The 26,940-nt window shown below is 46.2% G+C and overlaps 1 protein-coding gene across 5 annotated transcripts in view; it reads left to right on the top strand.

The window, feature by feature from the left end:
* Nucleotides 1-26,940, top strand: part of RBM46 (RNA binding motif protein 46) — a 118,867-nt gene that overhangs the window by 28,214 nt on the left and 63,713 nt on the right. For all 5 annotated transcript variants that reach the window (XM_077279386.1, XM_077279388.1, XM_077279385.1 and 2 more), the window contains exon 4: nt 8,809-9,591. In XM_077279386.1, coding sequence (XP_077135501.1) covers nt 8,809-9,591 — 783 coding nt within the window. The remainder of the gene's footprint in view (nt 1-8,808; nt 9,592-26,940) is intronic.

The raw sequence follows: 26,940 nt of genomic DNA on the forward strand, positions 1-26,940 counted from the left end.
AATTCTTCTTGTTCCTCCTTAAGTCCTCTGCTTGTAATTTTTTAGTCACTGTAAATGAGTGCTCTAGCAATTTTTCCAGCTCAGTCACCTGTTTCCACTGACATTCATTTAGCGTCAGTTGAGGGTTAGCCATGTCTACGAGAAAGGTTTTCAGTTCAACCAAGCGCTGAATCATTAAGTAATTACTGCCCCATCGTGTGGCTTGATCAATAATTGCCCCTTTTCCAGCACGTCTCTTCAAAATTGAGTCAACTATAGGGGTTCTGGCAACAGTAGCCAATTTTCTCACCTTGCCAATCAGTGCAGCAGCATGTCCTTCTTGCAGACTGTCTCTTATAGCCAGCTGTAGCGTATGCACAACACAGCGCATGTGATGAATGAAAGAACGTATTGACACAGTTTCAACAAGATCATCTAAACTATCATGTTGCTGTTCATCTGAAGCAACTTCAGTTTGCTCCTCAGTTACAATACTGTGTTCCTCTATTTCAAACATTTCTGTGTCTGTGGACCCAGAATGTTCTTCTAGCTGCTGGTCACCATCATTACTCTCATTCATTAGCTTAATAGTACTTATCATACAGTGGGGCAAAAAAGTATTTAGTCAGTCAGCAATAGTGCAAGTTCCACCACTTAAAAAGATGAGAGGCGTCTGTAATTTACATCATAGGTAGACCTCAACTATGGGAGACAAACTGAGAAAAAAAAATCCAGAAAATCACATTGTCTGTTTTTTTATCATTTTATTTGCATATTATGGTGGAAAATAAGTATTTGGTCAAAAACAAAATTTCATCTCAATACTTTGTAATATATCCTTTGTTGGCAATGACAGAGGTAAAACGTTTTCTGTAAGTCTTCACAAGGTTGCCACACACTGTTGTTGGTATGTTGGCCCATTCCTCCATGCAGATCTCCTCTAGAGCAGTGATGTTTTTGGCTTTTCGCTTGGCAACACGGACTTTCAACTCCCTCCAAAGGTTTTCTATAGGGTTGAGATCTGGAGACTGGCTAGGCCACTCCAGGACCTTGAAATGCTTCTTACGAAGCCACTCCTTCGTTGCCCTGGCGGTGTGCTTTGGATCATTGTCATGTTGAAAGACCCAGCCACGTTTCATCTTCAATACCCTTGCTGATGGAAGGAGGTTTGCACTCAAAATCTCACGATACATGGCCCCATTAATTCTTTCATGTACCCGGATCAGTCGTCCTGGCCCCTTTGCAGAGAAACAGCCCCAAAGCATGATGTTTCCACCACCATGCTTTACAGTAGGTATGGTGTTTGATGGATGCAACTCAGTATTCTTTTTCCTCCAAACACGACAAGTTGTGTTTCTACCAAACAGTTCCAGTTTGGTTTCATCAGACCATAGGACATTCTCCCAAAACTCCTCTGGATCATCCAAATGCTCTCTAGCAAACTTCAGACGGGCCCGGACATGTACTGGCTTAAGCAGTGGGACACGTCTGGCACTGCAGGATCTGAGTCCATGGTGGCGTAGTGTGTTACTTATGGTAGGCCTTGTTACATTGGTCCCAGCTCTCTGCAGTTCATTCACTAGGTCCCCCCGCGTGGTTCTGGGATTTTTGCTCACCGTTCTTGTGATCATTCTGACCCCACGGGGTGGGATTTCGCGTGGAGCCCCAGATCGAGGGAGATTGTCAGTGGTCTTATATGTCTTCCATTTTCTAATTATTGCTCCCACTGTTGATTTCTTCACTCCAAGCTGGTTGGCTATTGCAGATTCAGTCTTCCCAGCCTGGTGCAGGGCTACAATTTTGTTTCTGGTGTCCTTTGACAGCTCTTTGGTCTTCACCATAGTGGAGTTTGGAGTCAGACTGTTTGAGGGTGTGCACAGGTGTCTTTTTATACTGATAACAAGTTTAAACAGGTGCCATTACTACAGGTAATGAGTGGAGGAAAGAGGAGACTCTTAAAGAAGAAGTTACAGGTCTGTGAGAGCCAGAAATCTTGATTGTTTGTTTCTGACCAAATACTTATTTGCCACCATAATATGCAAATAAAATGATAAAAAAACAGACAATGTGATTTTCTGGATTTTTTTTTCTCAGTTTGTCTCCCATAGTTGAGGTCTACCTATGATGTAAATTACAGACGCCTCTCATCTTTTTAAGTGGTGGAACTTGCACTATTGCTGACTGACTAAATACTTTTTTGCCCCACTGTATTTGAAGCATTGTCAGTTACGACAGAAAGAACTTGCTCTTTTTTAAGTTCATAGTCTTGCAGAACCTTTTCCACCAAGACCTGGAGAAACTCACTGGTGTGATGAGCTTTGGTGTCTTTTACTGCCAATGTCTTGGTAACTATTTCATTTTTGTCACAAACAAATCGGACATTGATGGCAAAATAGTTCACTCTGTGACATGTGGAGGCATCCATTTTAAGAAACAGAAAGCGTCCCTTGAGAGTTTTTTCAAGTTCTTCCTTTGTTTAAAAGCTTCTTCGATTACTAATTTTCTAATACTCTCTCTCTCCAGAGAAACACCAAGCTTGTGGGCCATTTCTCTATTCAGACACATAAAAGCTGGTCGTGAAAATAATGAAATAGGCACACTATCCTTTACAACAAGCTCTATGATCTGTTTTTTAAATGTATCTACAGTCCTTGTCACAGTAACTTTGTCACTGACAAAATATCTTGCAACTGATGGCTGCAAAGTTCTCTGCTCCTTTGTTTGGCTGGAAGAGCTGGGCACTGGTTCATTGGTTTGGATGCAGTCTTTCTCATCCACTGCTTTTAGTACTTCTGGATGAAAGCGCTGTAAATGTCTCTTTAGATTAGAAGCTCAGGTAGGAGCATTTTTATCTTTGCCTGAATATGCACTGATCTTGGCTTCACAGCATTTGTTTTCGTCTGGATCATTTGTCATACACTGACAGACATAATGTTTTCTATCTTGAGTGATGGTGAAATGTTCAAATACAGCTGATTTAATGTGACACTTCTTTGACATTCTCAGGTTTTTAATCCTGCATTCACAATCCAAATGACAATTGTTTTTCCTAAAAACAATTGTACAAAATTATTGCCAGGTCGTACAACTGATATAGTGGTCAGTAATACTGTTATTCCTCATGTACTCACAGTTAACTGATGCAAAGTTTGTTGAAAGGATAATACTTCTTACAGTCTTCCTCTTCTGAGTAGCAGCTGTGAGATGCTTGGAAGACGCACACCTAGTAAACATCTAGTCTAGAGGAGGAGCTTTACTGCTAAGAATTTGCAACACATTTTCACTTTCAGTTTCATACATTGTAAGTAGGGGGGTTGGGGCAGCATGAGGTTAACCAAGTATAAGATTAGATAAGGGCAGTGGAGAACAGTGACACCCAAGAAGTAAGAAATGTCTCTATCTCCAGCAGAACTGCTTATCACTGTTGTTCATAGTTTGATAGAACATATATATTTGAGAAACATTTATAAAATTCATATGAAAGTTCAATTATGAAATATTATATTAATACATTTTTTTAAAAGCTGGAGTCGAAGTCTGTACATTTCTACCGACTCCAACCAAAACTAACTCCGACTGCACAGCCCTGGTTACTCGTGCAGTATTAGTGATTAGATGACTTTAATCTTCGGGTCGATGCGAATACAGCGATATCAGATTTATATCAGATGTTTATGTTTGGCTGCTGTCACACACTAAAAGACCCCTTTTTTTCCTTTTTTTTTTTGCAAAAACTAGTTTATGCATAGCTGTGTTTTGGGAGATACAGCTTTTCTAAGTTTATGCCGACAGTCATATGAGGGCCTTTTTTTTTGCAGAACAAGTTGATGCTTTTTTTGGTACCGTTTTTGGGCATATGACATTTTTTTTGATCACTCTCTTCCGATTTTTGGGAGGCAGAATGAACAAAAAACAGCAATTCAGATATAGTTTTTTGGGATTGTTTTTATGCCGTTCGGCATGTCGTAAAATTGATAAGGCATCTTACTTCTTCAGGTCAGTACGATTACAGTGATACTATGTTTATATAATTTTTTATGTTGTGGTGCTTTTACACAATAAAAACAATTTTATCCCCTTAACCCCCTGAGCTTTTTTCAGTTTTGCATTTTTGTTTTTCACTCCTCTCCTTCCCAGAGCCATAACTTTTTTATTTTTCCACCAATATGGCCATGTGAGGGCTTATTTTTTGTGGGAGGAGTTGTACTTTTGAACGGCACCATTGGTTTTACCATGTCGTGTACTACAAAAATGTGAAAAAATTCCTAGTGCGGTGAAATTGCAATCCCATGCTTGTTTTTTGTTTGGCTTTTTTGCTAGGTTCGGTAAATGCTAAAACTAACCTGAAATTATGATTCTCCAGGTCATTACGAGTTCATAGACACCAAACATGTCTATCTTTTTTTATCAAAGTGGTGGAAAAAAAAATCCCAAATTTGCTGGAAAAAAAAAAAAAATTGGGCAATTTTCCGAGACCCACAGTGTCTCCATTTTTCGGGGTCTCCGGTCGGGTGAGGGCTTATTTTTTGCGTGCCAAGCTGACATTTTTAGTGATACCATTTTGGGGTAGATGCAATCTTTTGATCGCCCGTTATTGCATTTTAATGAAATGTCGCGGCTACCAAAAAAAGTACTTCTGGCGTTTCGATTTTTTTTCTCGCTACGCAGTTTAGCGATCAGGTTAATCCTTTTTTTAATTGATAGACCGGGCGATTCTGAACGCGGCGATACCAAATATGTGTATGTTTGATTTTTTCTTATTGTTTTATTTTGAATGGGGCGAAAGGGGGGTGATTTGAACTTTTTATATTTTTTTTAAACACATTTGTTTTTTTTAACTTTTGCCATGCTAGAAGCATCCACTACTCGATCGTTTCTGCTTCAGAGGTGATGCTCAGATTGCCTCTATATAACAGAATTGCTGCATTGCTATGAGCGCCGACCATAGGGTGGCGCTCACAGCAATCTGGCATCAACAACCATAGAGGTCTGCAGGAGACCTCTGGTTGTTATTCCAACACACCACTGACCCCCGATCACGTGACGGGGGTCAGCGATGCGTGCATTTCCGGCCCGATGGCCAGAAGCACTTGTTAAATGCCGCTGTCAAATTCTGACAGCGGCATTTAATTAATAGCGGCTGGTGGATCGCGACTCCACCCGCCACTATTGCGGACACATATCAGCTGTACAAAACAGCTGACATGTCTCAGCTTGGTGCGGGCTTTGATTGCGTCCGATGGCAGAAAGGGGTTAAAGAAAAAAGTATTTTTGCATCACTGTATTGTGAGAGCTATAGATTTTTTTTCCGCTTATTGAACTAAATGGCAGCTTGTTTTTTTGCAGAACAAGATGACGTTTCCAGCAATACAATTATTATTTACATTAGTCTTTTTGATCACATTTTTTCCCTTTTTTTTTTACTGTATTCACTGAAGGGGCTAACTAGTGTGACCGTTTTATTGGACAGGTTTTTCGGGATACGGCGATGCCAAATATGTGTACTTTTTGTCTATGTATTTATTTTTTTTTACATAAAAATACTTATTTATGGGTACAATGTATTTGTATTTTTTTAAAGAATTTTACATTTTTTTTTATTTTTTATTCTACTTTTTTACTTAGTCCCTCCGTGGGACTTTCACAACTTTGATTGCTGATATATTGCTATGCTTTATAAGGCCGGTTTCACACGTCAGTGGCTCCGGTACGTGAGGTGACAGTTTCCTCACGTACCGGAGCCACTGACACACGTAGACACATTGAAATCAATGCATCTGTGCAGATGTCATTGATTTTTTGCAGACCGTGTCTCCGTGTGCCAAACACGGAGACATGTCAGTGTTCGTGGGAGCGCACGGATTACACGGACCCATTAAAGTCAATGGGTCCGTGTAAAACACGTACCGCACACGGATGTTGTCCGTGTGCAGTCCGTGTGCCGTGCAGGAGACAGCGCTACAGTAAGCGCTGTCCCCCCACGTGGTGCTGAAGCCGCCATTCATATCTTCTCTGCAGCAGCGTTTGCTGTAGAGAAGATATGAATAATCCTTTTTTTGTTTGTTTCTCGTGTTTAACATAAAGATCCATGTCCCCACCCCCCTCCCACCCCCTGTGCGCCCGCCCGCTGTTATTAAAATACTCACCCGCCTTCCTCGCAGTGTCCTGTCCTGGCCACAGCTTCTCCTGTATGCGGTCACGTGGGGCCGCCCATTACAGAAATGAATATGCGGCTCCACCCCTATGGGAGGTGGAGCCGCATATTCATGACTGTAATCGGCGGCCCCACGTGACCGCTCATACAGTAGAAGGTGCGGCCAGGACAGGAAGCAGTGCCAGCGAGGGAGGCGGGTTAGTATTTTAATAACAGCAGGCGGGCGCACAGGGGGTGGGGACATGGATCTTTATGTTAAACACGAGAAACAAACAAAAAAAAGGATTATTCATATCTTCTCTACAGCAAACGCTGCTGCAGAGAAGATATGAATGGCGGCTTCAGCACGACGTGGGGGGGACAGAGCTTATCTCTAGCGCTGTCTCCTGCACGGTGCATGTGGCAAACGGGCAGCACACGTGTGCCACACTGATGTGCCACAGAAACGCACGGGCACACGGACACGGATAACTCCGGTACCGATTTTTCCGGTACCGGAATTATCTGGACGTGTGAGACTGGCCTAAGTGTCTGTGCTGCACTGACAAAAGCCCCTTAGTTTCATGCTCTAAGCCCTCTTCCTGCCTTCTGAATGCTGCGATCAATAGCAATTGCAGCACTTGGGGGTTAAACTGCTGGGGCCAGTACAGGCACCACTCCTGGCAGTGGGAGCTCTTGTGCCCACGCAATCGTCATGACGTAGATATGTCTCATTGGTCGGGAAGTCCTTCCCTTCCATGACGTATAGATACATCTAGTGTCTTGAAGGGTTTAAACAAGACAAAAATTTCAGGAATACTGTAATAGTGAGAGGAGGAAGAGCAGCCGGGGGATGGTGGAATACATTTGATCGGTGGGCACACGTAGCTCTGGCTCCAACAAAATGTCCCTTGCAGATGTACTGCACTATATCCGGGTCCAGATGCCACATTAAAGGGAACCTGTCACCCCCAAAATTGATAATGAGGTAAGCTCACCGACATCAGGGGCTTATCTACAGCATTCCGTAATTCTGTAGATAAGCCCCCGATGTTACCTGAAAGAGGAGAAAAAGAGGTTAGGTTATACTCACCCAGGGGCGTTCCCGCTTCGATGGGTGTCGCGGTCCGGTGCCTCCCATCTTCATCAGAAGACGTCTTCTTCTGGTCTTCACTCTGCGGCTCCAGCGCAGGCGTACTTTGTCTGCCCTGTTGAGGGCAGAGCAAAGTACTGCAGTGCGCAGGCGCCGGAAAGGTCAGAGAGGCCTGCGCACTGCAGTACTTTGCTCTGTCCTCAACAGAGCAGATAAAGTACGCCTGCGCCGGAGCCGCTGCGTGAAGACAAGAAGAGGACGTCATGGAATGAAGATGGGAGGCGCCGGACCTGAGACGCCCATCGGAGCGGGACTGCCCCCGGGTGAGTATAAGGCTACTTTCACACTAGCGTCGTACTCGGCCCGTCGCAGTGCGTCGGGCTGACGTACCGACGCTAGCAGTGAAAGTGCCGCACAACGGGGGCAGCGGATGCTGTTTTTCCACGCATCCGCTGCCCCATTGTGAGGTGCGGGGAGGTGGGGGCGGAGATCCGGCCACACATGCGCGGTCTGAAATGGCGGACACAGCGCAGCAAAAAACATTACATGTAACGTTTTTTGCTGCCGGCGGTCCGCCACAACACGACGGTTGCGACGTGTGTCAATGCGTCGCTAACGTTAGTCAATGGGGAAAAAACGCATCCTGCAGCTAACTTTGCAGGATGCGTTTTTTAGCCAAAACGACGCATTGCGACGTATGCAAAAAAACGCTAGTGTGAAAGTAGCCTAACCTCTTTTTCTCCTCTTTCAGGTAACATCGACGGCTTATCTACAGCATTCCAGAATGCTGTAGATAAGCCCCTGATCCCTGATGCCGGTGAGCTTACCTTACCATCGATTTTGAGGAGTGACAGGTTCCCTTTAAGTACAATTCTGGAGTGTCTTTTTATAAAACTGTGTTGTGCTGTTCCTCCTGGAAATGTATAAAAAATAATCAGTGCTGACAGTGCCAGACTCTATGATAAGGGAAAATATCAGGCTGTAAGTACATTTCAAGTAGGAGTAACAGAACCTGCACATTTCACCGCTAATTAAAAAAATGCTGGTTACTTCGTTACCTCCTGCTAATTTTACTAAAGCAGACATTTCAGGGGGGCCAACAGGTTCTTTTCAAAGTTAAGTTCACACTAGGCGTTTTTGCTGTGTTTTTTTAATGCTAATTTTCAGCGGCTTTTTACAGCAAAGCCTCTGAGATTTCAGATCTCATGCACGCACATTATTTTTTTTTGTAGCGCATGTCACTTTTTTCAGTGTTTTTCACCCATTGACTTGAATGGGTGGTGAAAAAACACACCGAAAACTCAGGTATCATATTTTGCTGCATTTTTTGTGCCAAAACCTGATTCTGTGGAATAGGCCTTTTTTTCAACACTATTTATCAGCGTGCACAAGAGACGAATCTAGCATGCCAAAACTGCTGCAAAAATGCATTAAAAAACATGCTATTTTTCTGTAGCTTCTTTCCTGCCATGAGATCAGATTTTGCGGCAGAACAAAAAACGCTGAAAAAAGGCCTAGTGTGAAGTTAAGCTAACCTGTACTATCAGGTGATTTGCATACACATGTTCAGTTTCCATAAACTTTATTGAAATTTCCATTCTAGGAACTCTACAGTTATGGGGCCAAACTATCCAGGTGGATTGGGCCGATCCAGAGAAAGAAGTTGATGAAGAAACAATGCAGAGAGTGAAAGTATTGTATGTTAGGAATTTGATGATATCCACAACTGAGGAAACTATTAAAGCTGAATTCAGCAGATTCAAGCCTGGAGCTGTTGACCGTGTAAAGAAATTGCGGGATTATGCATTTGTTCATTTTTTTCAAAGAGAGGATGCAGTTACAGCAATGTCTGTAATGAATGGCAGATGCATTGATGGAGCCAACATTGAAGTTACCTTGGCTAAACCTGTGAATAAGGATACTAACGTTCGACAACAGTTGTTTGGCCAATTGGATTACAATACTGAAAGCTCGCTTACATTTATAAATGATGAGGAAGGATGTCGGAAATCTAAAGGAAGATGTTCAAGTTCTCCTGCAGTTCTCTATGGTCCTTACAGTTCCACCACTTCAGATCCAGAAAGACGCACTTACCCTTTCTATTCTGGAACAAAGCTTACGCCAACAAACATGCTTTCCTTAAGGCCAAATCAGTTCCACTCTGCTGTCATGCATTTAGAGTATTACTGTCACAAAAATAACATAGAGCTTCCCGAATATTATTTGTATTCAACTAGCAGCCAGGATGGAAAAATGCTTCTCATATATAAGGTTGTTCTTCCATCATTTGGAAATGTCTTCTTCAGTTACTTCATGCCTGACAAGTTGTGTACATCATTGGAAGATGCCAAGGAATTGGCAGCACAATTTGCATTGATGCATTTAGGTGAGTGGAAAATAACATTGCTGATAGTTTTTTTTTTTTTTACTTGGAATTACTTCTACTTACTAAATGTTACATCATTTTTAAACATACCGTATTTTTCGGATTATAAGACGCACCCCAAATTTTGAGGAGAAAAATAGGATTTTTTTTTTTTTATAAAATGGTGGTGCTTCTTATAATCCATGTGTCTTAATCTACGTTCACATTAGTGTTCGGCGCCGCAGCGTCGCCGCATGCGTCATGCGCCCCTATATTTAACATGGGGGCGCATGGACATGCGTTGTGCTGCGTTTTGCGACGCATGCGTTTTTTTTGTCCACAAGCGTTGGGCGCAGAAAACGCAGCAAGTTGCATTTTTTTTGCGTCCAACTTTCGGCAAAAAAGGACGCATGCGTCGCAAAACGCAGCGTTTTAGCGTGCATTTTGTTGCGTTTTGTTTGCGTTTTGCGTTGCGTCGCCGACGCAGCGGCGCACAACGCAAATGTGAACGTAGCCTTATTGCTTACCGGGGGTGGTGGCTGCGGTGAAGCGGGGTCCCAGGGTCGCTGCTGGAGTAAGCAGGAGTGGGGTGATGCTGCAGGCCGGGATGAGGGGGTGTTCCGATGTACGATGCGCCGCTTTGGGTGTCCAGTGCTGCTGTGGGTTTCCGGTGCTGCGGGGGTGTCGGGCGCTGCAGGGGTGCCTTGAGGGGGTGTCAAGGAGTGCTGCGGAGGTGTCCGGTGCTGCGGAGGTTGTCTCCGGGGCTGCGGGGGCTCTGCCGGCATTTTGTGAAAGGCCAGACCCACCCTCGCAGTTCCATGTTTTTCTGTGCAGTGGACTCCGGGAAAATGGCATCCGGGGGCCGGCGCATGCGCAGATGGAATTCTCGGCACCACGATGTCGGGAGACGAGATCTCAGCGCTGACCTGCAGCAACATTGGACACCCGCAGCAACACTGGACACCCCCTCATCCCAGCCTTCGGCCTGCAGCAATGGTTCCGATAAGGCAGAGGTCCCCAACGTTTCTGACCTTGAGAGCCACATTCAGCTCTGAGAGAGGGTCGCGAGCCACATCCAGCCTTGAGAGAGGGTCGCGAGCCACATTCAGCTCCCGCCCCCCTCAAAATAGTGGCAACCAAAGCCCCCATTAGGCCGGTTTCACACGTCAGTGGCTCCGGTACGTGTGGTGACAGTTTCCTCACGTACCGGAGACACTGACTCACGTAGACACATTAAAATCAATGTTTCTCTGCACATGTCAGTGTGTTTTCAGGGACCGTGTCTGTTTGAAAAACACGGAGACATGTCAGTGTTCTTGGAAGCGCACGGATCACACGGACCCATTAAAGTCAATGGGTCCGTGTAAAACAGGTACCGCACACGGATGCTGTCCGTGTGCCGTCCGTGTGCCGTGCAGGAGACAGCGCTACAGTAAGCGCTGTCCCCCCAGCTTGTGGTGCTGAAGCCGCCATTCATTTCTTCTCTCCAGCAGCGTTCGCTGAAACTGAAAAATATGTACTGTTTTTTTTTTTTACATTTACGATGGTAACCAGGGTAAACATCAGGTTACTAAGCGCGGCCCTGCGCTTAGTAACCCGATGTTTACCCTGGTTACCAGTGAAGACATCGCTGAATCCGTGTCACACACACCGATTCAGCGATGTCAGCGGGACCTCAGCGATCAAAAAAAGGTCCAGGCCATTCCGACACGACCAGCGATCTCACAGCAGGGGCCTGGTCGCTGGTACGTGTCAAACATAGCGAGATCGCTACTGAGGTCGCTGTTGCGTCACAAAACTTGTGACTCAGCAGCGATCTCGCTAGCAATCTCGCTATGTGAGACGGGGCCTTTAGTGACAGAGCCAATTTGGAGCCTAATGACCAAGCCAATTTTTACTATTCTGACCACTTTCACTTTATGAGGTTATAGCTCTGGAACGCTTCAACCTATTCCACTGATTCTGAGATTGTTTTTTCGGGATATATGGTACTTCATGTAAGTGGTAAAATTTATTCGATATAATTTGCGTTTATTTATGAAAGAAACGGAAATTTTGCAAAAATTTAGCAATTTTTAAACTTCTAATTTTTGTACCCTTAAATCCGAGAGTGGTGTCACACAAAATACTTAAAGGGAACCTGTCACCCCCAAAATCGAAGGTGAGCTAAGCCCACTGGCATCAGGGGCTTATTTACAGCATTCTGGAATGCTGTAGATAAGCCCCGATGTAACCTGAAAGATGAGAAAAAGAGGTTATATTATACTCACCTGGGCGGGCGGTCCGGTCCGGGGCCTCCCATCTTCTTACGATGACGTCCTCTTCTTGTCTTCACGCTGCGGCTCCGGCGCAGGCGTACTTTATCTGCTCTGTTGAGGGCAGAGCAAAGTACTGCAGTGCGCAGGCGTCGGGCCTCTCTGACCTTTCCCGGCGCCTGCGCACTGCAGTACTTTGCTCTGACCTCAACAGGGCAGACAAAGTACGCCGGAGCTGCAGTGTGAAGACAAGAAGAGGACGTCATTGTAAGAAGATAGGAGGCGACGGACCGCAACGCCCATTGGACCCGGACCGCAGCGGGACTGCCCCTGGGTGAGTATAATCTAACCTCTTTTTCTCATCTTTCAGGATACATCGGGGCTTATCTACAGCATTCCAGAATGCTGTAGATAAGCCCCTGATGCCGGTGGCCTTAGCTCACCTTCGATTTTGGGATTATTCCTCACAATATATACCTCCGCCCCTGTGAGAAAATAGTCCCTAGTCTCACTTGTGTGTTATGATCCGGTGGTAGGATCATCAAACTGACCTGATAGGTAAACCTGAATAGTAGGACTAGCTCCGGGAATGTGGGAACTATACCGACCGCAATCCTGAACCTATCCACAGACACTAAAGGCAGCCGTGGAGCGTTACCTAAAAACCTAGACGCCTCTTCACAGCCTAAGAAACTGGCTACCCCTAGAGAGAAAGCAAAGCCTCACTTGCCTCAGAGAAATAACCCCAAAGTTTAGACAGCCCCCCACAAATAATAACGGTGAGTTAAGGGGAAAATACAAACGTAGGAATGAAAAACAGGTTTAAGCAAATGAGGCCCGCTAACACTAAATAGACAGAAGAAAGCAAGGGATCTGTGCGGTCGGTACAAAAACTATCAAAAACTATCCACGCAGAAAGTACAAGAACCCCCACACCGACTCACGATGTGAGGGGCGCACTCTGCACCCCAGAGCTTACCAGCAAGCGAAAAATCACATATAAGCAAGCTGGACTGAACACATCATATACTGAGAAACATATTCAAGGAAACAATGAGCAAAAAGAACTAGCAAGACTTAACTTCTCAGAAAGAGGCAGGTCACCAGGGAGATCCAGGAGAGGTCAGAACCAGTACTGAATACAACGACAGCAGGCAACAAGTAAAGGTCCAGGTGGAGTTAAATAGGAAACAGCATAGCAGGAAATGAGGCAGCTGAGCCCAGCTCCAGACCCGCAGTATCGCTAAAGGCCACCAGAGGGAGCCCAGACGGAATTCACAACAGTACCCCCCCCCCTTGAGGAGGGGTCACCGAACCCTCACCAGAGCCCCCAGGCCGATCAGGACGAGCCGAATGAAAGGCACGAACCAAATCGGCCGCATGGACATCAGAGGCGACAACCCAGGAATTATCCTCCTGACCATAGCCCTTCCACTTAACCAAGTACTGAAGCTTTCGTCTCGAAACACGAGAATCCAAGATCTTCTCGACCACATACTCCAATTCTCCCTCGACCAAGACCGGAGCAGGAGGATCAACAGAAGGAACCACAGGCACCACATATCTCCGCAACAATGACCTATGGAACACATTGTGAATGGCAAATGATGCTGGGAGGTCCAAACGAAATGACACAGGGTTGAGGATCTCCAAAATCTTATAAGGACCGATGAAACGAGGCTTGAACTTAGGAGAGGAAACCTTCATCGGAACATAACGAGAAGACAACCACACCAAATCCCCCACACGAAGTCGGGGACCCACGCAGCGCCGGCGGTTAGCAAAGCGCTGAGCCTTCTCTTGTGACAACGTCAAATTGTCCACCACGTGGTTCCAAATCCGCTGCAATCTATCCACCACAGAATTCACCCCAGGACAGTCAGAAGGCTCAACCTGACCTGAGGAAAAACGAGGATGAAAACCAGAATTGCAAAAAAAAGGCGAAACCAAAGTAGCAGAACTAGCCCGATTATTGAGGGCGAACTCAGCCAATGGCAAAAAAGTCACCCAATCATCCTGATCAGAAACAAAACATCTCAGATAAGTCTCCAAGGTCTGATTAGTTCGTTCAGTTTGGCCATTCGTCTGAGGATGGAAGGCCGATGAAAAAGATAATTCAATGCCCATCTTAACACAAAAGGACCGCCAAAATCTGGACACAAACTGGGATCCTCTGTCAGACACAATATTCTCAGGAATACCATGCAAACGAACCACACTCTTAAAAAAACAGTGGAACCAAATCGGAAGAGGAAGGCAGCTTAGGCAAGGGCACCAAATGGACCATTTTAGAAAAACGATCACAAACCACCCAGATAACAGACATCTTCTGAGAGACTGGAAGATCCGAAACAAAATCCATGGAAATATGCGTCCAGGGCCTCTTCGGGACAGGCAAAGGCAAAAGCAATCCACTGGCACGAGAACAGCAAGGCTTGGCCCGAGCACAAATCCCGCAGGACTGCACAAAGGAACGCACATCCCGCGACAAGGAAGGCCACCAAAAGGACCTAGTCACCAAATCCCTGGTACCAAAAATCCCAGGGTGACCCGCCAACACCGAAGAATGAACCTCAGAAATGACTCTACTGGTCCATTTATCCGGGACAAACAGTCTCTCCGGTGGACAACGATCAGGTCTATTGGCCTGAAATTCCTGCAGTACCCGTCGTAAATCAGGGGAGATGGCAGACAAAATCACCCCTTCTTTGATGACACCAGCCGGTTCAGAAACTCCCGGAGAGTCAGGCACAAAGCTCCTAGAAAGAGCATCAGCCTTTACGTTCTTCGGACCCGGAAGGTATGAAACCACGAAATCGAAACGGGAGAAAAACAGTGACCATCGAGCCTGTCTAGAATTTAGCCACTTAGCAGACTCGAGATAAGTCAAATTCTTGTGATCCGTCAAGACAACCACACGATGTTTGGCTCCCTCAAGCCAATTTTGCCACTCCTCAAATGCCCACTTCATTGCCAACAACTCCCGATTACCAACATCATAATTCCGCTCGGCAGGCGAAAACTTTCTTGAAAAGAAAGCACATGGCCTCATCACAGAGCCATCAGAGCTTCTCTGTGACAAGACAGCCCCTGCTCCAATCTCAGAGGCATCAACCTCGACCTGGAAAGGCAGAGAGACATCCGGCTGACGCAAGACAGGAGCCGAAGAGAACCGACGTTTGAGCTCCTGAAAGGCCTCCACGGCCGCAGGAGACCAATTCGTCACATCAAAACCCGTCAAAGGCTTAACCACACTGGAAAAATTAGTGATGAAGCGACGGTAAAAATTAGCAAAACCCAAGAACTTCTGAAGACTCTTTACCAATGTAGGTTGAGTCCAGTCATAAATAGCCTGGACCTTGACTGGATCCATCTCAATGGTAGAAGGAGAAAAAATAAAGCCCAAAAAGGAAACCTTCTGGACTCCGAAGAGACATTTAGAGCCCTTCACAAACAAGGCATTGGCTCGCAGGACCTGAAATACCATCCTGACCTGCTTCACATGAGATTCCCAATCATCAGAAAAGACCAAAATATCATCCAGGTACACAATCATAAACCTATCCAGATACTCTCGGAAGATGTCGTGCATGAAGGACTGGAACACAGAAGGGGCATTAGAAAGCCCAAAAGGCATCACCAAGTACTCAAAATGGCCTTCGGGCGTATTAAATGCTGTTTTCCATTCATCGCCCTGCTTTATACGCACAAGATTATACGCTCCACGAAGATCTATCTTGGTGAACCAACTGGCCCCCCTAATCCGAGCAAACAGATCGGACAACAGTGGCAAAGGATACTGAAATTTGACTGTGATGTTATTTAGAAGGCGATAATCTATACAGGGTCTTAGAGAACCATCCTTCTTGGCCACAAAAAAGAACCCCGCACCCAAAGGGGACGAGGACGGGCGAATATGCCCCTTCTCCAAACACTCCTTGATATAACTCCACATAGCGGCATGTTCTGGTACAGACAAATTAAAAAGTCGTCCCTTAGGGAACTTACTACCAGGAATCAAATTTATGGCGCAATCACAATCCCTATGAGGGGGTAGGGCACTGGACTTGGGCTCATCAAAAACATCCTGGTAGTCCGACAAAAATTCAGGGACTTCAGAAGGAGTAGAGGAAGCAATTGACACCAAAGGAGCATCGCCATGAATTCCCTGGCAACCCCAACTTGACACAGACATTGCTTTCTAATCCAGGACTGGATTATGAGCCTGCAGCCATGGCAGACCTAACACGACAACATCATGCAAATTATGTAACACAAGAAAGCGAATCACCTCCTGATGTGCAGGAGTCATGCACATGGTCACTTGAGCCCAGTACTGAGGTTTATTCTTGGCCAATGGCGTGGCATCAATTCCCTTTAGTGGAATAGGGAATTGCAAAGGCTCCAAGATAAAACCACAGCGCCTGGCCAAAGACAAATACATCAAATTCAGGGCAGCACCCGAATCCACAAAAGCCATAACTGAGTAGGATGACAGAGAGCAAATCAAAGTAACAGACAAAATGAATTTAGGCTGTACAGTACCAATGGTGACAAACTTAGCAAAGTTTTTTGTGCGCTTAGAACAATCTGAGATAACATGAGCAGAATCACCACAGTAAAAGCACAACCCATTCTGACGTCTGTGATTTTGCCGTTCAATTCTGGTCAGAATCCTGTCACATTGCATAGACTCAGGCTTCTGCTCAGAAAATACCGCCAGATGGTGCACTGGTTTGCGCTCCCGCAAACGCCGATCAATCTGAATGGCCAAAGACATTGACTCATTTAGACCCGCAGGCGTGGGGAACCCCACCATAATATCCTTAATGGCTTCAGAAAGACCCTTTCTGAAAATCGCTGCCAGGGCACACTCATTCCATTGAGTGAGCACAGACCATTTCCTAAACTTCTGACAATAAACCTCTGCTTCATCCAAACCCTGGGAGAGAGCCAGCAAAACCTTTTCTGCTTGGTCTACCAGATTAGGTTCCTCATAAAGCAATCCAAGCGCCAGAAAAAACGCATCCACATTTAGCAATGCAGGATCTCCTGGCGCCAGGGAGAATGCCCAATCTTGAGGGTCACCACGCAACAAAGAAATAATAATTTTAACTTGCTGAACCGGATCACCAGAGGAACGAGGTCTCAGAGAAAGGAATAATTTGCAATTATTTTTAAAGTTCAAAAACCTAGATCTGTCTCCAGAGAACAGCTCAGGAATAGGTATCTTAGGCTCTGACATAGGACTGTGAACTACATAATCCTGAATGCCTTGTACCCTAGCAGTGAGATGATCCACACTAGAAGACAGACTCTGAAGGTCCATAGCTGCAGCTGAATTCTGAACCACCCAGAGATTAAGGGGAGGAGAGAGGCTAGACACACTGCAGAGGAAAAAAAAAAAAAAATGAACTCAGGATTTCTCTTATCCTTTTTTTGCGATGCATTAACTCTTTACTGGCCTGCTGTACTGTTATGATCCGGTGGTAGGATCACCAAACTGACCTGATAGGTAAACCTGAATAGTAGGACTAGCTCCGGGAATGTGGGAACTATACCGACCGCAATCCTGAACCTATCCACACACACTAAAGGCAGCCGTGGAGCGTTACCTAAAAACCTAGACGCCTCTTCACAGCCTAAGAAACTGGCTACCCCTAGAGAGAAAGCAAAGCCTCACTTGCCTCAGAGAAATAACCCCAAAGTTTAGACAGCCCCCCACAAATAATAACGGTGAGTTAAGGGGAAAATACAAACGTAGGAATGAAAAACAGGTTTAAGCAAATGAGGCCCGCTAACACTAAATAGACAGAAGAAAGCAAGGGATCTGTGCGGTCGGCACAAAAACTATCAAAAACTATCCACGCAGAAAGTACAAGAACCCCCACACCGACTCACGATGTGAGGGGCGCACTCTGCACCCCAGAGCTTGCCAGCAAGCGAAAAATCACATATAAGCAAGCTGGACTGAACACATCATATACTGAGAAACATATTCAAGGAAACAAAGAGCAAAAAGAACTAGCAAGACTTAGCTTCTCAGAAAGAGACAGGTCACCAGGGAGATCCAGGAGAGGTCAGAACCAGTACTGAATACAACAACAGCAGGCAACAAGTAAAGGTCCAGGTGGAGTTAAATAGGAAACAGCATAGCAGGAAATGAGGCAGCTGAGCCCAGCTCCAGACCCGCAGTATCGCTAAAGGCCACCAGAGGGAGCCCAGACGGAATTCACAACACTTGTGGCACTGCTGTGTGGGAAAATTCCCACACAGCTTTGCCATAAAGTGAGACTCTGAACTAAGGTAACCTCAGTGATACACTGCAGGAGCAATTGTCTCCTGTCAGTGTGTCACTGGAGGCCTATAGAGCAGTGGCATCACCCCTCACACTGTTCTATAGGGGAGATCCTCGTGGGACATTCGTTATTAATTGGGCTACGGCGGAAAGTAAGTATACGGTTGGTTTATTATTTTTACTTTTTTGCAGGCGTTCAAGTATGGTAAGTATAGTGAAATTAAGAATAATAAAATACTTTTCTAGCTGTGTATTTATTTTTTTTACAATTTCACTACAATAGGATTAGTAATGGATAGGCGTCTTATTGACGCCTCTCCATTATTAACCGGGCTTAGGCTAGTTTCACACTAGCGTTAACTGCAATACGTCGCAAACGCGTCGTTTTGCCGAAAATACGCATCCAGCAAAAGTTCTTGCTGGATACGTTTTTTCGTCATAGACTAACATTAGCGACGCATTGCAAAACGTCGCGTCCGTTTTGCGACGCTTGGGCGTGTGTTAGCGGACCGTCGGGAAAAAAAAAACGTTACATGTAAGGTTTTTTGCTCCCGACGGTCTGCTTTTTCCGACCGCGCATGCGCGGCCGGAACTCCGCCCCCACCTCCCCGCACTTCCCCGCACCTCACAATGGGGCAGCGGATGCGTGGGAAAAATGCATCCGCTGCCCCCGTTGTGCGGCGGAGACCACGCTAGCGTCGGGAACCTCGGCCCGACGCACAGCGACGGGTTGTTCCCGACGCTAGTGTGAAAGTAGCCTTAATGACACCTTATATTAGCAAGGTGACATTAACACCTTATTACCCCATATCCCACTGCTACAGGGGAGTGGGAAGTGAGGGGCTCAGTGCTGGAATTGGCTCATCTTACAGATGTGCCATTTCTGGGGCGGCTGCAGGCTGGTATTTGCAGCCGGGGGGGGGATTGGGCAATATCCATGGCCCCTCTCTAGGCTATGAATATCAGGCTGCAGCTGTCTGCGTAGCCTTTTTGGCTATACAATTTAGGGGGACCCCACGTCATTTTTTTTGGGGGGGGTCCCCCTATTTTTATAGCCAGTAAAGGCCACGCAGACAGCGGGCTGATATTCATAGCCTGGGAAACTCCATGGGTATTAACAAACATCAGTCCCCCAGGCGCTGGCTTTCCCTCTCTGGCGCAGAAAATTGCGCGGGAGCCCACACCATTTTTTTTTTTTTTACTTAAACCTACTGCGTTTAAGGCCAGGGTCAATACCCGGCACTGCCACGGGCACTCGGGACCGTAGCTTTCAGCTGCATAGGAGTACATGTAGCCGCACGCTCCGCTCTCGAGTGCCGGTGGCAGTGCCGGTGGCAGTGCCGGGTATTGAAGCGAGAGACTTGTGTGGGTTTCTCGCGAGTCTGACCCCGGCCTAACGCAGATTTCGTGTGTGTCTTTATTTAAGGCCGGGATCACACAAGCGAGAAACTCGGACGAGTCTCGCATCTTAATACCCGGCTCTGCCGCCGGCACTCAGGACTGGAGCGTGCAGCTGCATAAAAATACATCCGCACCCGAGTGCCGGCGGCAGTGTCGGGTATTAAGATGCGAGACTCGTCTGAGTTTCTCGCTTGTGTGATCCATCTATCGTATCCATCTATCTATCGTGTCCATCTATCGTATCTATCTATCAATCATCTATTTATCTATTATCTATCATATCTATCTATTAAATATTTATCTATTATCTATCTATCAATATATCAATCGATATAGCTATCTATCGATATATACTTCACAAAAGCAGGCAGCACTCCATAGTCTTTGAGACAATGTGTAGGTGTTTATTGGACCCACATCTCCATATGCAACGTTTCGGCTCAGCTGAGCCTTTCTCAAGCGGCTTGAGAAAGGCTCAGCTGAGCCGAAACGTTGCATATGGAGATGTGGGTCCAATAAACACCTACACATTGTCTCAAAGACTATGGAGTGCTGCCTGCTTTTGTGAAGTATATTGACAGGAAACAACCAAGGACGGGTTGTCTGGGCTCTGCACCCGAAGATAAGTAGTGTATTTGTGCTGTTCCAATTTTTTCTTCATTATCTATCGATATATCTATATATATAGATAGATATATTTATAGATAGGTATATTGATAGATAGATAGATAGATAGATAGATAGATAGATAGATAGATACGATAGATGGATACAATAGATATGATAGATACAATAGATGGATACAATAGATAGATATCTATTGTATCTATCGTATCCATCTATCTAGCGTATCCATCTATCTATCTATCGTATCTATTATCTATCTATTATCTATCAATATATCTATTTATAGATATATTCATAGATAGATATATCGGTAGATAATAGACCGATATATAGATACCATAGATAAATATGATAGATCCATAGATAGATATGATAGACAGATACGATAGATAGATAGATAGATGCGATAGATATCTATCGTATCTATCTATTGTATCCATCTAACGTATCTATCTATCTATCTATCTATCTAGCTGTGTGTGTATATTCTTCAATGGAGTATGTAAATGAGGGTGGACAAGAAATGACATCACAATTCTTTTTTTTTTGTATATCTTTATTTAGCTTACAAAAACACACACAAATCCGCATCAAAAAACGCAGGTGACCTGCCAGTGACCTCAGGTGCAGATTTGGTGCAGATTTTACCTGCGTCAAATCCTGAGCAAATCCTGATGCAATCCTGACCGTGGAAACATACCCTAAAAGGCATATCTGCGGTCGTTAAGGGGTTAAAATAAAGCAAACTAGTCTGTACAATGAATAGTAAGTCTTTAAACTGGGCTTTTATCATCAGTTAATCTACTATATAATTGTCTAAGGGTACTTCCGTCTTTCTGTCTGTCTGTCTGTCTGTCGCGGTTATTCGTTCGCTGATTGGTCTCGCCAGCTGCCTGTCATGGCTGCCGCGAACAATCGGCGACGCGCACAGTCCGGAAAAAAATGGCCGCTCCTTACTCCCCGCACTCACTGCCCGGCGCCCGCATACACCCCTCCGGTCACCGCTCACACAGGGTTAATGCCGGCGGTAACGGACCGCGTTATGCCGCGGGTAACACACTCCGTTATCGCCGCTATTAACCCTGTGTGTCCCCAACTTTGTACTATTGACGCTGCCTATGCGGCATCAATAGTACAAAATGTAATGTTAAAAATAATAAATAAAAAAATGCTCACCCTCTGTAGTCCTCTGAGCCGCTCGCGCAGCCCGCCATCTTCCGTTGCAGGTTGCGGTTGCAAATATGGTATGGCAGAAGGACCTGCCATGACGTCACGGTCATGTGACCGCGACGTCATCACAGGTCCTGCCCTCAGACCAACCCTGGGACCGGAAGCTGCCGTGGACTACAAGGGGCCCTCGGAAAGGTGAGTATATGTTTATTTTTTATTTTTTAACCTGTGACAAACGTGGCTGGGCAATATACTACGTGGACATGCATATTCTAGAATACCCGATGCGTTAGAATCGGGCCACCATCTAGTTTTGTCCATAATCTTTTACTAACAATGGCCATTTTCTTCTGTGTCAGAGAGTCTGTATGGCATGTTATGGTGTTTGGCTCCACCTCAGTTGTATCTGGTTTTTGATTACTTTTAATATGTCTGGTTTTCTTGGATACACAAAGAACAGTGATGTTCCAGAAGGATTCAAAAAAGTCACTTCTACTTCTTTATTAGCATGGTCTTTGGAGAGTACATTACGATCATATTCACAGGTCACATAATCAGTTTTGTCATCTATTGCCATACTTCACTTCTGTCAGTATTAGCTCCTTAATTTTCCCCTTCAGGTATTTATTCATTTGTTCCTTTTCTATTTTAATTATAGCTATATTCCACACCCCATCTGGGGTGTGCTTGTGGTACTCACCTTTCTAGAATCTGCTCGGGTTGTCTCCATTACTCGGCAGATCTTGGATATGTGACTGGATTGGTGGAGAGCAGTGGGAGCGAGAAGATTTGAGTGTTTATGAAGCTCATCTCACGGTCCAGTTAGCTGTTTGTCGTGTAAAGAAGCAGCCGAAGCATTTGTCCCACCCTCCCGACATCTAAAAACACGAGTTTTTTTATTTGGAAAACATGCACCAGATTTTTGAATTGGCACTGTTTATATGGAGGAGGTTGTTATTTTTTTAAGTATAATCCCATTGAGAGGCCAAATTGAATTTTGGTACAGATGTGGCTAGGAGGATAGGAGGCACATGTGATTTTTTTCAAATTTAACATATTGATTTTCTCCTTCGCCTCATTGGGGGACACAGACCATGGGTGTATGCTGCTGCCACCAGGAGGCTGACACTAAGTAATACAAAGAAAGTTAGCTCCTCCCCTGCAGTATACACCCTCCTGCTGGCTCCCAGCTAACCAGTTCTGGCTTAGTGTCTGTAGGAGGCACACGGGTCTGTTTCAGACCCCAACGTTTTTATTTTATTTTTTACTTTTCTGTAAATTTTTATTTTTTAATTAACGGAGTGAAGGGGGCGATGGTTCCTTTCAAGGTTTCGATCTCCCCCGAATGATCAACAGGCGAGCACGGCGAGTATACCTCCCCGTACCCTCTCCTGCGACGTGGGATGCCATGCCTGAGCTCAGTTCAGGGGCGACGGTTCCTTTCATGGTCCCGATCTCCCCACACCAGCAGCAGGCGACCACATGGAGTGTCGCCTCCACGTATCCTCTCCTGGAGCCAGGCCTAATGCCGGACAACTGGCCCTGTCCACCAGGTTTTACCCTCGGCTGTACAGAGGCCCCTCTCTATGGCGTCCGAGCAGCCCCCACTGTCCCACCACTGTGAAAGCGGATGGCACAAGGAGGCGGACGGTTCCTCTCCACCTCCCTAACATACGGATGATGGATTGAGGTTTATCCCTGCACCGTCCACACTGCACAGAACAGCGCTGAAACCCACATCCGCGGTGGCTCCATGCCGGGACGCGCACCGATGGTGAGTGGATCCATCTTCAGAGGGATATCCACATGCTGACAGGCAGCCTCAGCCACTTTCCTGTGGCCCACCTCTTTGAGGTAACGCTCTGGCCGGCTGCAAAAATTTAGCCCCTGGCTTCGGCCGATGTGTAGGCCGCATCCCGGAAGTCTCGCCTGAAACGCCCCGCTGGTGTCGCCCGCCTGCTACAGAAATTTAGGCCCCGGCTTGGGCCTATTCAACATCGTGTCCGTGGCTCCGCCCCCTGAGTTGGCGCTTCTTGCTCTCTGCGAGATTTTATCAACTCTGCAACTCACGGTGGCCATCTTGGTCCACCCGGCCGGCTCACACTGGGGCAACGATTTTTAGCATTAAAGGGGCACATCCACTCTACATCACAATGACCAGTATTCCCTGGTCTTAAAGGCACTCGGCCAGTATTCCCTGGTCTTAAAGGCGCATGTCCATTATTGTCTGTTCTTAAAGGCGCATGTCCAGTATTGTCTGGTCTTAAAGGCGCATGTCCAGTATTGTCTGGTCTTAAAGGCGCATGTCCAGTATTGTCTGCTCTTAAAGGCGCATGTCCAGTATTGTCTGGTCTTAAAGGCGCATATCCAGTATTCTCTGTTCTTAAAGGCGCATGTCCAGTATTGTCTGGTCTTAAAGGCGCATGTCCAGTATTGTCTGGTCTTAAAGGCGCATGTACAGTATTGTCTGGTCTTAAAGGCGCATGTCCAGTATTCTCTGTTCTTAAAGGCGCATGTCCAGTATTGTCTGGTCTTAAAGGCGCATGTCCAGTATTGTCTGGTCTTAAAGGCGCATGTCCAGTATTGTCTGGTCTTAAAGGCGCATATCCAGTATTCTCTGTTCTTAAAGGCGCATGTCCAGTATTGTTTGGTCTTAAAGGCGCATGACCAGTATTCCCTTGTCTTAAAGGCGCATGACCAGTATTCCCTTGTCTTAAAGGCGAATGACCAGTATTCCCTGGTCTTAAGGGCGCATGATCAATCCGAGGAGCCCTCCGCCGCCAATCCCAGCTTATCCTCTAGTTCCCCTCAGTGGACTTCGTCACTGACCGCAATCCATGGTTCTCTGACCAAGAGATTAAATCCCCTCGGGTACCCTCTGTGGCCCGGAGTGCTCGCAGGACTGATATACATGGTCCCTATCCTACATGGGAGCCGTCGGCTAGCAGGGGCCGCAAGTATTCTAGAAACGTACAGGCGTCTTGAAAGATACAGGCATCTAGAAAACGGAAGTTTTCGTTTCCTGCTCCCTCACCAATGATTTGATAACAACAAGGCTCTGATTATATGATTGGATATTGCCTGAACTTGCCAGAGCTTCAGAGACGAGTAACCAATCTCGGTACATTGACGAAGACTCTGGTTCTGCTCTAGACTACGCAGTGTCCCTCATAAGGAGTTAACTGGACAGGAGCCTCTACGTGGGATGCCATGCCTGGCCTGATTTTTAAGGGCGACGGGTCCTTTTAAAGGGCCCCGATCTCCCCACACCATCAACAGACGAGCACATGGAATGTCGCCTCCATGTTTCCTCTTCTGCATCCAGGCCTAACGCCAGACAACCTGTCCTGTCCTCCGGAAACCTGAACTCTGTGGGTATACAGAGGCACCCTTTTTTGGCGTACGAGCACCCCCCTCTGCATCACCACTATTTAGCGGATGATGCAAGAAGGCGGACAATTCCTCTCCACTTCCCTGTTAAGAGGGTGATGGATCGAGGGTTCCTAAGTTTTATTTCTGCACTGTCAAAAGAGAGCGGCGATGGCAAGAGACTATGACCTGCTGGATGCAGCCGCACATTCCGCCATGGGGTAGATTAACCGGGTAGAATCTCCTGTGGTATACCTACCAGTATCCCTACCTGATAGGTCATCAATTAAAAATACCACGGACTGTCAGATAGCAAATCTGGTTCGTCCCGTCTTGCGCCTTCGGGTTCAGCTCTCGATCTTCCCTAGCCGCCGCATGGATTGCTAGAGCAATGGTCTCCTGGCTGGAGACCTTATCTACCTTGATTCACACCAGTAACAACTGGCCAATCAAATCTTTTGAGCGGGAGACTGACAAAGGATTGTTTAAGGATTGTCCAGCACAGTCTAGACTGACCCTGGACCTCAAACTTCTAACAACCTTTGACATGGTCCTCCTTCTTCGGATGGAGTTCCTCAGCTCAGTCCTTACTTCAACAGAACAAGGTGCAGTTTTTTTTTTTGTTTGTTTGTTTTTTTTTTCGGCATCCATCGACACTCGGGATGCTTACCCTCTTTAAAAAATTCCTTCGCCTTTCCATCCGTGAACAGCATTTTCAAGTCACAACCTTGTCCTTCGGCCTTGCTTCCGCACCCAGAGTGTTCGCACAGGTCATGGCGGATGTCATGTTTTCTCTTGCACCCTAGAGGCGTGCTCGTCCTGCCCTGTTTGGTCGACTGTCTAGCCGCCCTTCCAGGACTACGCTGAGTCGTCTAGATCACTTGCGATACCCTCTCACCTGGACTGGCAGCTACACTTTAACAAATTCTTCTCATTTCCAGCCCAGCAGATATCCTTTTTGAGGATAATCCTGCACACTTCTAGAAGGCTGGTAATTCTCCCTCGAGACAAGGTCATGGCCCTTCAACAGGGATCTCGCGCAAGGGTCATTCCATATCAAGTGAACCAATGATTTTTACCACTATATTTTTAATTCTTTTGAGATTTTGTTATTTGGTAATAGTGTTGTCAGAGAATGCAAAATGTGAAGAAAAAAAAATTCTAGATTTTTTTTTTTTTTTAATTGATTTTCAAAGTTCGGAAAAAGTGCAAATTTCGGTGTTGCCTGCCTTTACATTTCTCCCCATAACTCAGGCTAGAAAAGAGATAGAGAAACAAAATAAACACCATTCTACTCTAAACTGTACAGGCTTTCACCAGATATGTCACAAGAGTATCTTTAACCCCTTAACGACCGCCGATACGCCTTTTAACGGCGGCCGCTAAGGGTACTCAAACCACAGCGCCGTTAATTAACGGCGCTGTGGAAAAAGTGAATAGCGCCCCCCAGAGTCGGATTTTCTCTGGGGTCTCGGTTGCCGAGGGTAGCCGAGACCCCAGAGAACATGATTCGGGGGGTTTTTACCGACCCCCGAGTTGCGATCGCCGGTAATTAACCGTTTACCGGCGGTCGCAACAAAAAAAAAAAAACGCGATTTGCCGTTTAATTTCTCTGTCCTCCGATGTGATCGCACATCGGAGGACAGAGAAATGTGGTCCCCGATGGCCCCCAATAGCCCCCCAATACTTACCTACCTCCCCCGGTGCTCCTCGTGTCTCCCCATGGGCGCCGCCATCTTTTTTCCGGGAAAAAATGGCGGGCGCACGCGCAGTGCGCCCGCCGCCCGGCACCCGGATGTTCTTTGGGGTCTCGGCTGCCGGGGGTAGCCGAGACCCCAAAGAACATGATCGGGGTCGATTTGCACCGACCCCTGCTTTGCGATCGCCGGTAATTAACAGTTTACCGGCGACCGCAAAAAAAAAAAAAAAAAAAAAAAAAGCGATCAGTTATTTCTCTGTCCTCTGATGTGATCGCACATCAGAGGACAGAGAAATAGGGGGATTCGGGGACCCTATCATACTCACCCGGGGTCCCTGGGTCCTCTTCTGTCTTCTCCTGCCAGCCGGCTTTTTCATCATGGCGGGCGCATGCGCAGTGCGCCCGCCATCTGCTGCCATCTGCCGGCCGGCAGGAGAAGACAAGTTGGGGCTAAAATTAGGGTTAGGGTTAGGGTTAGAGTTAGGGTTAGGGTTAGAGTTAGGGTTAGGGTTGGGGCTAAATTTAGGGTTAGGGCTAGGGTTAGGGTTAGG

The sequence above is a fragment of the Ranitomeya variabilis genome, chromosome 1 (genome assembly GCF_051348905.1).
Source record: "Ranitomeya variabilis isolate aRanVar5 chromosome 1, aRanVar5.hap1, whole genome shotgun sequence".
NCBI classification, from domain to species: Eukaryota; Metazoa; Chordata; class Amphibia; order Anura; family Dendrobatidae; genus Ranitomeya; species Ranitomeya variabilis.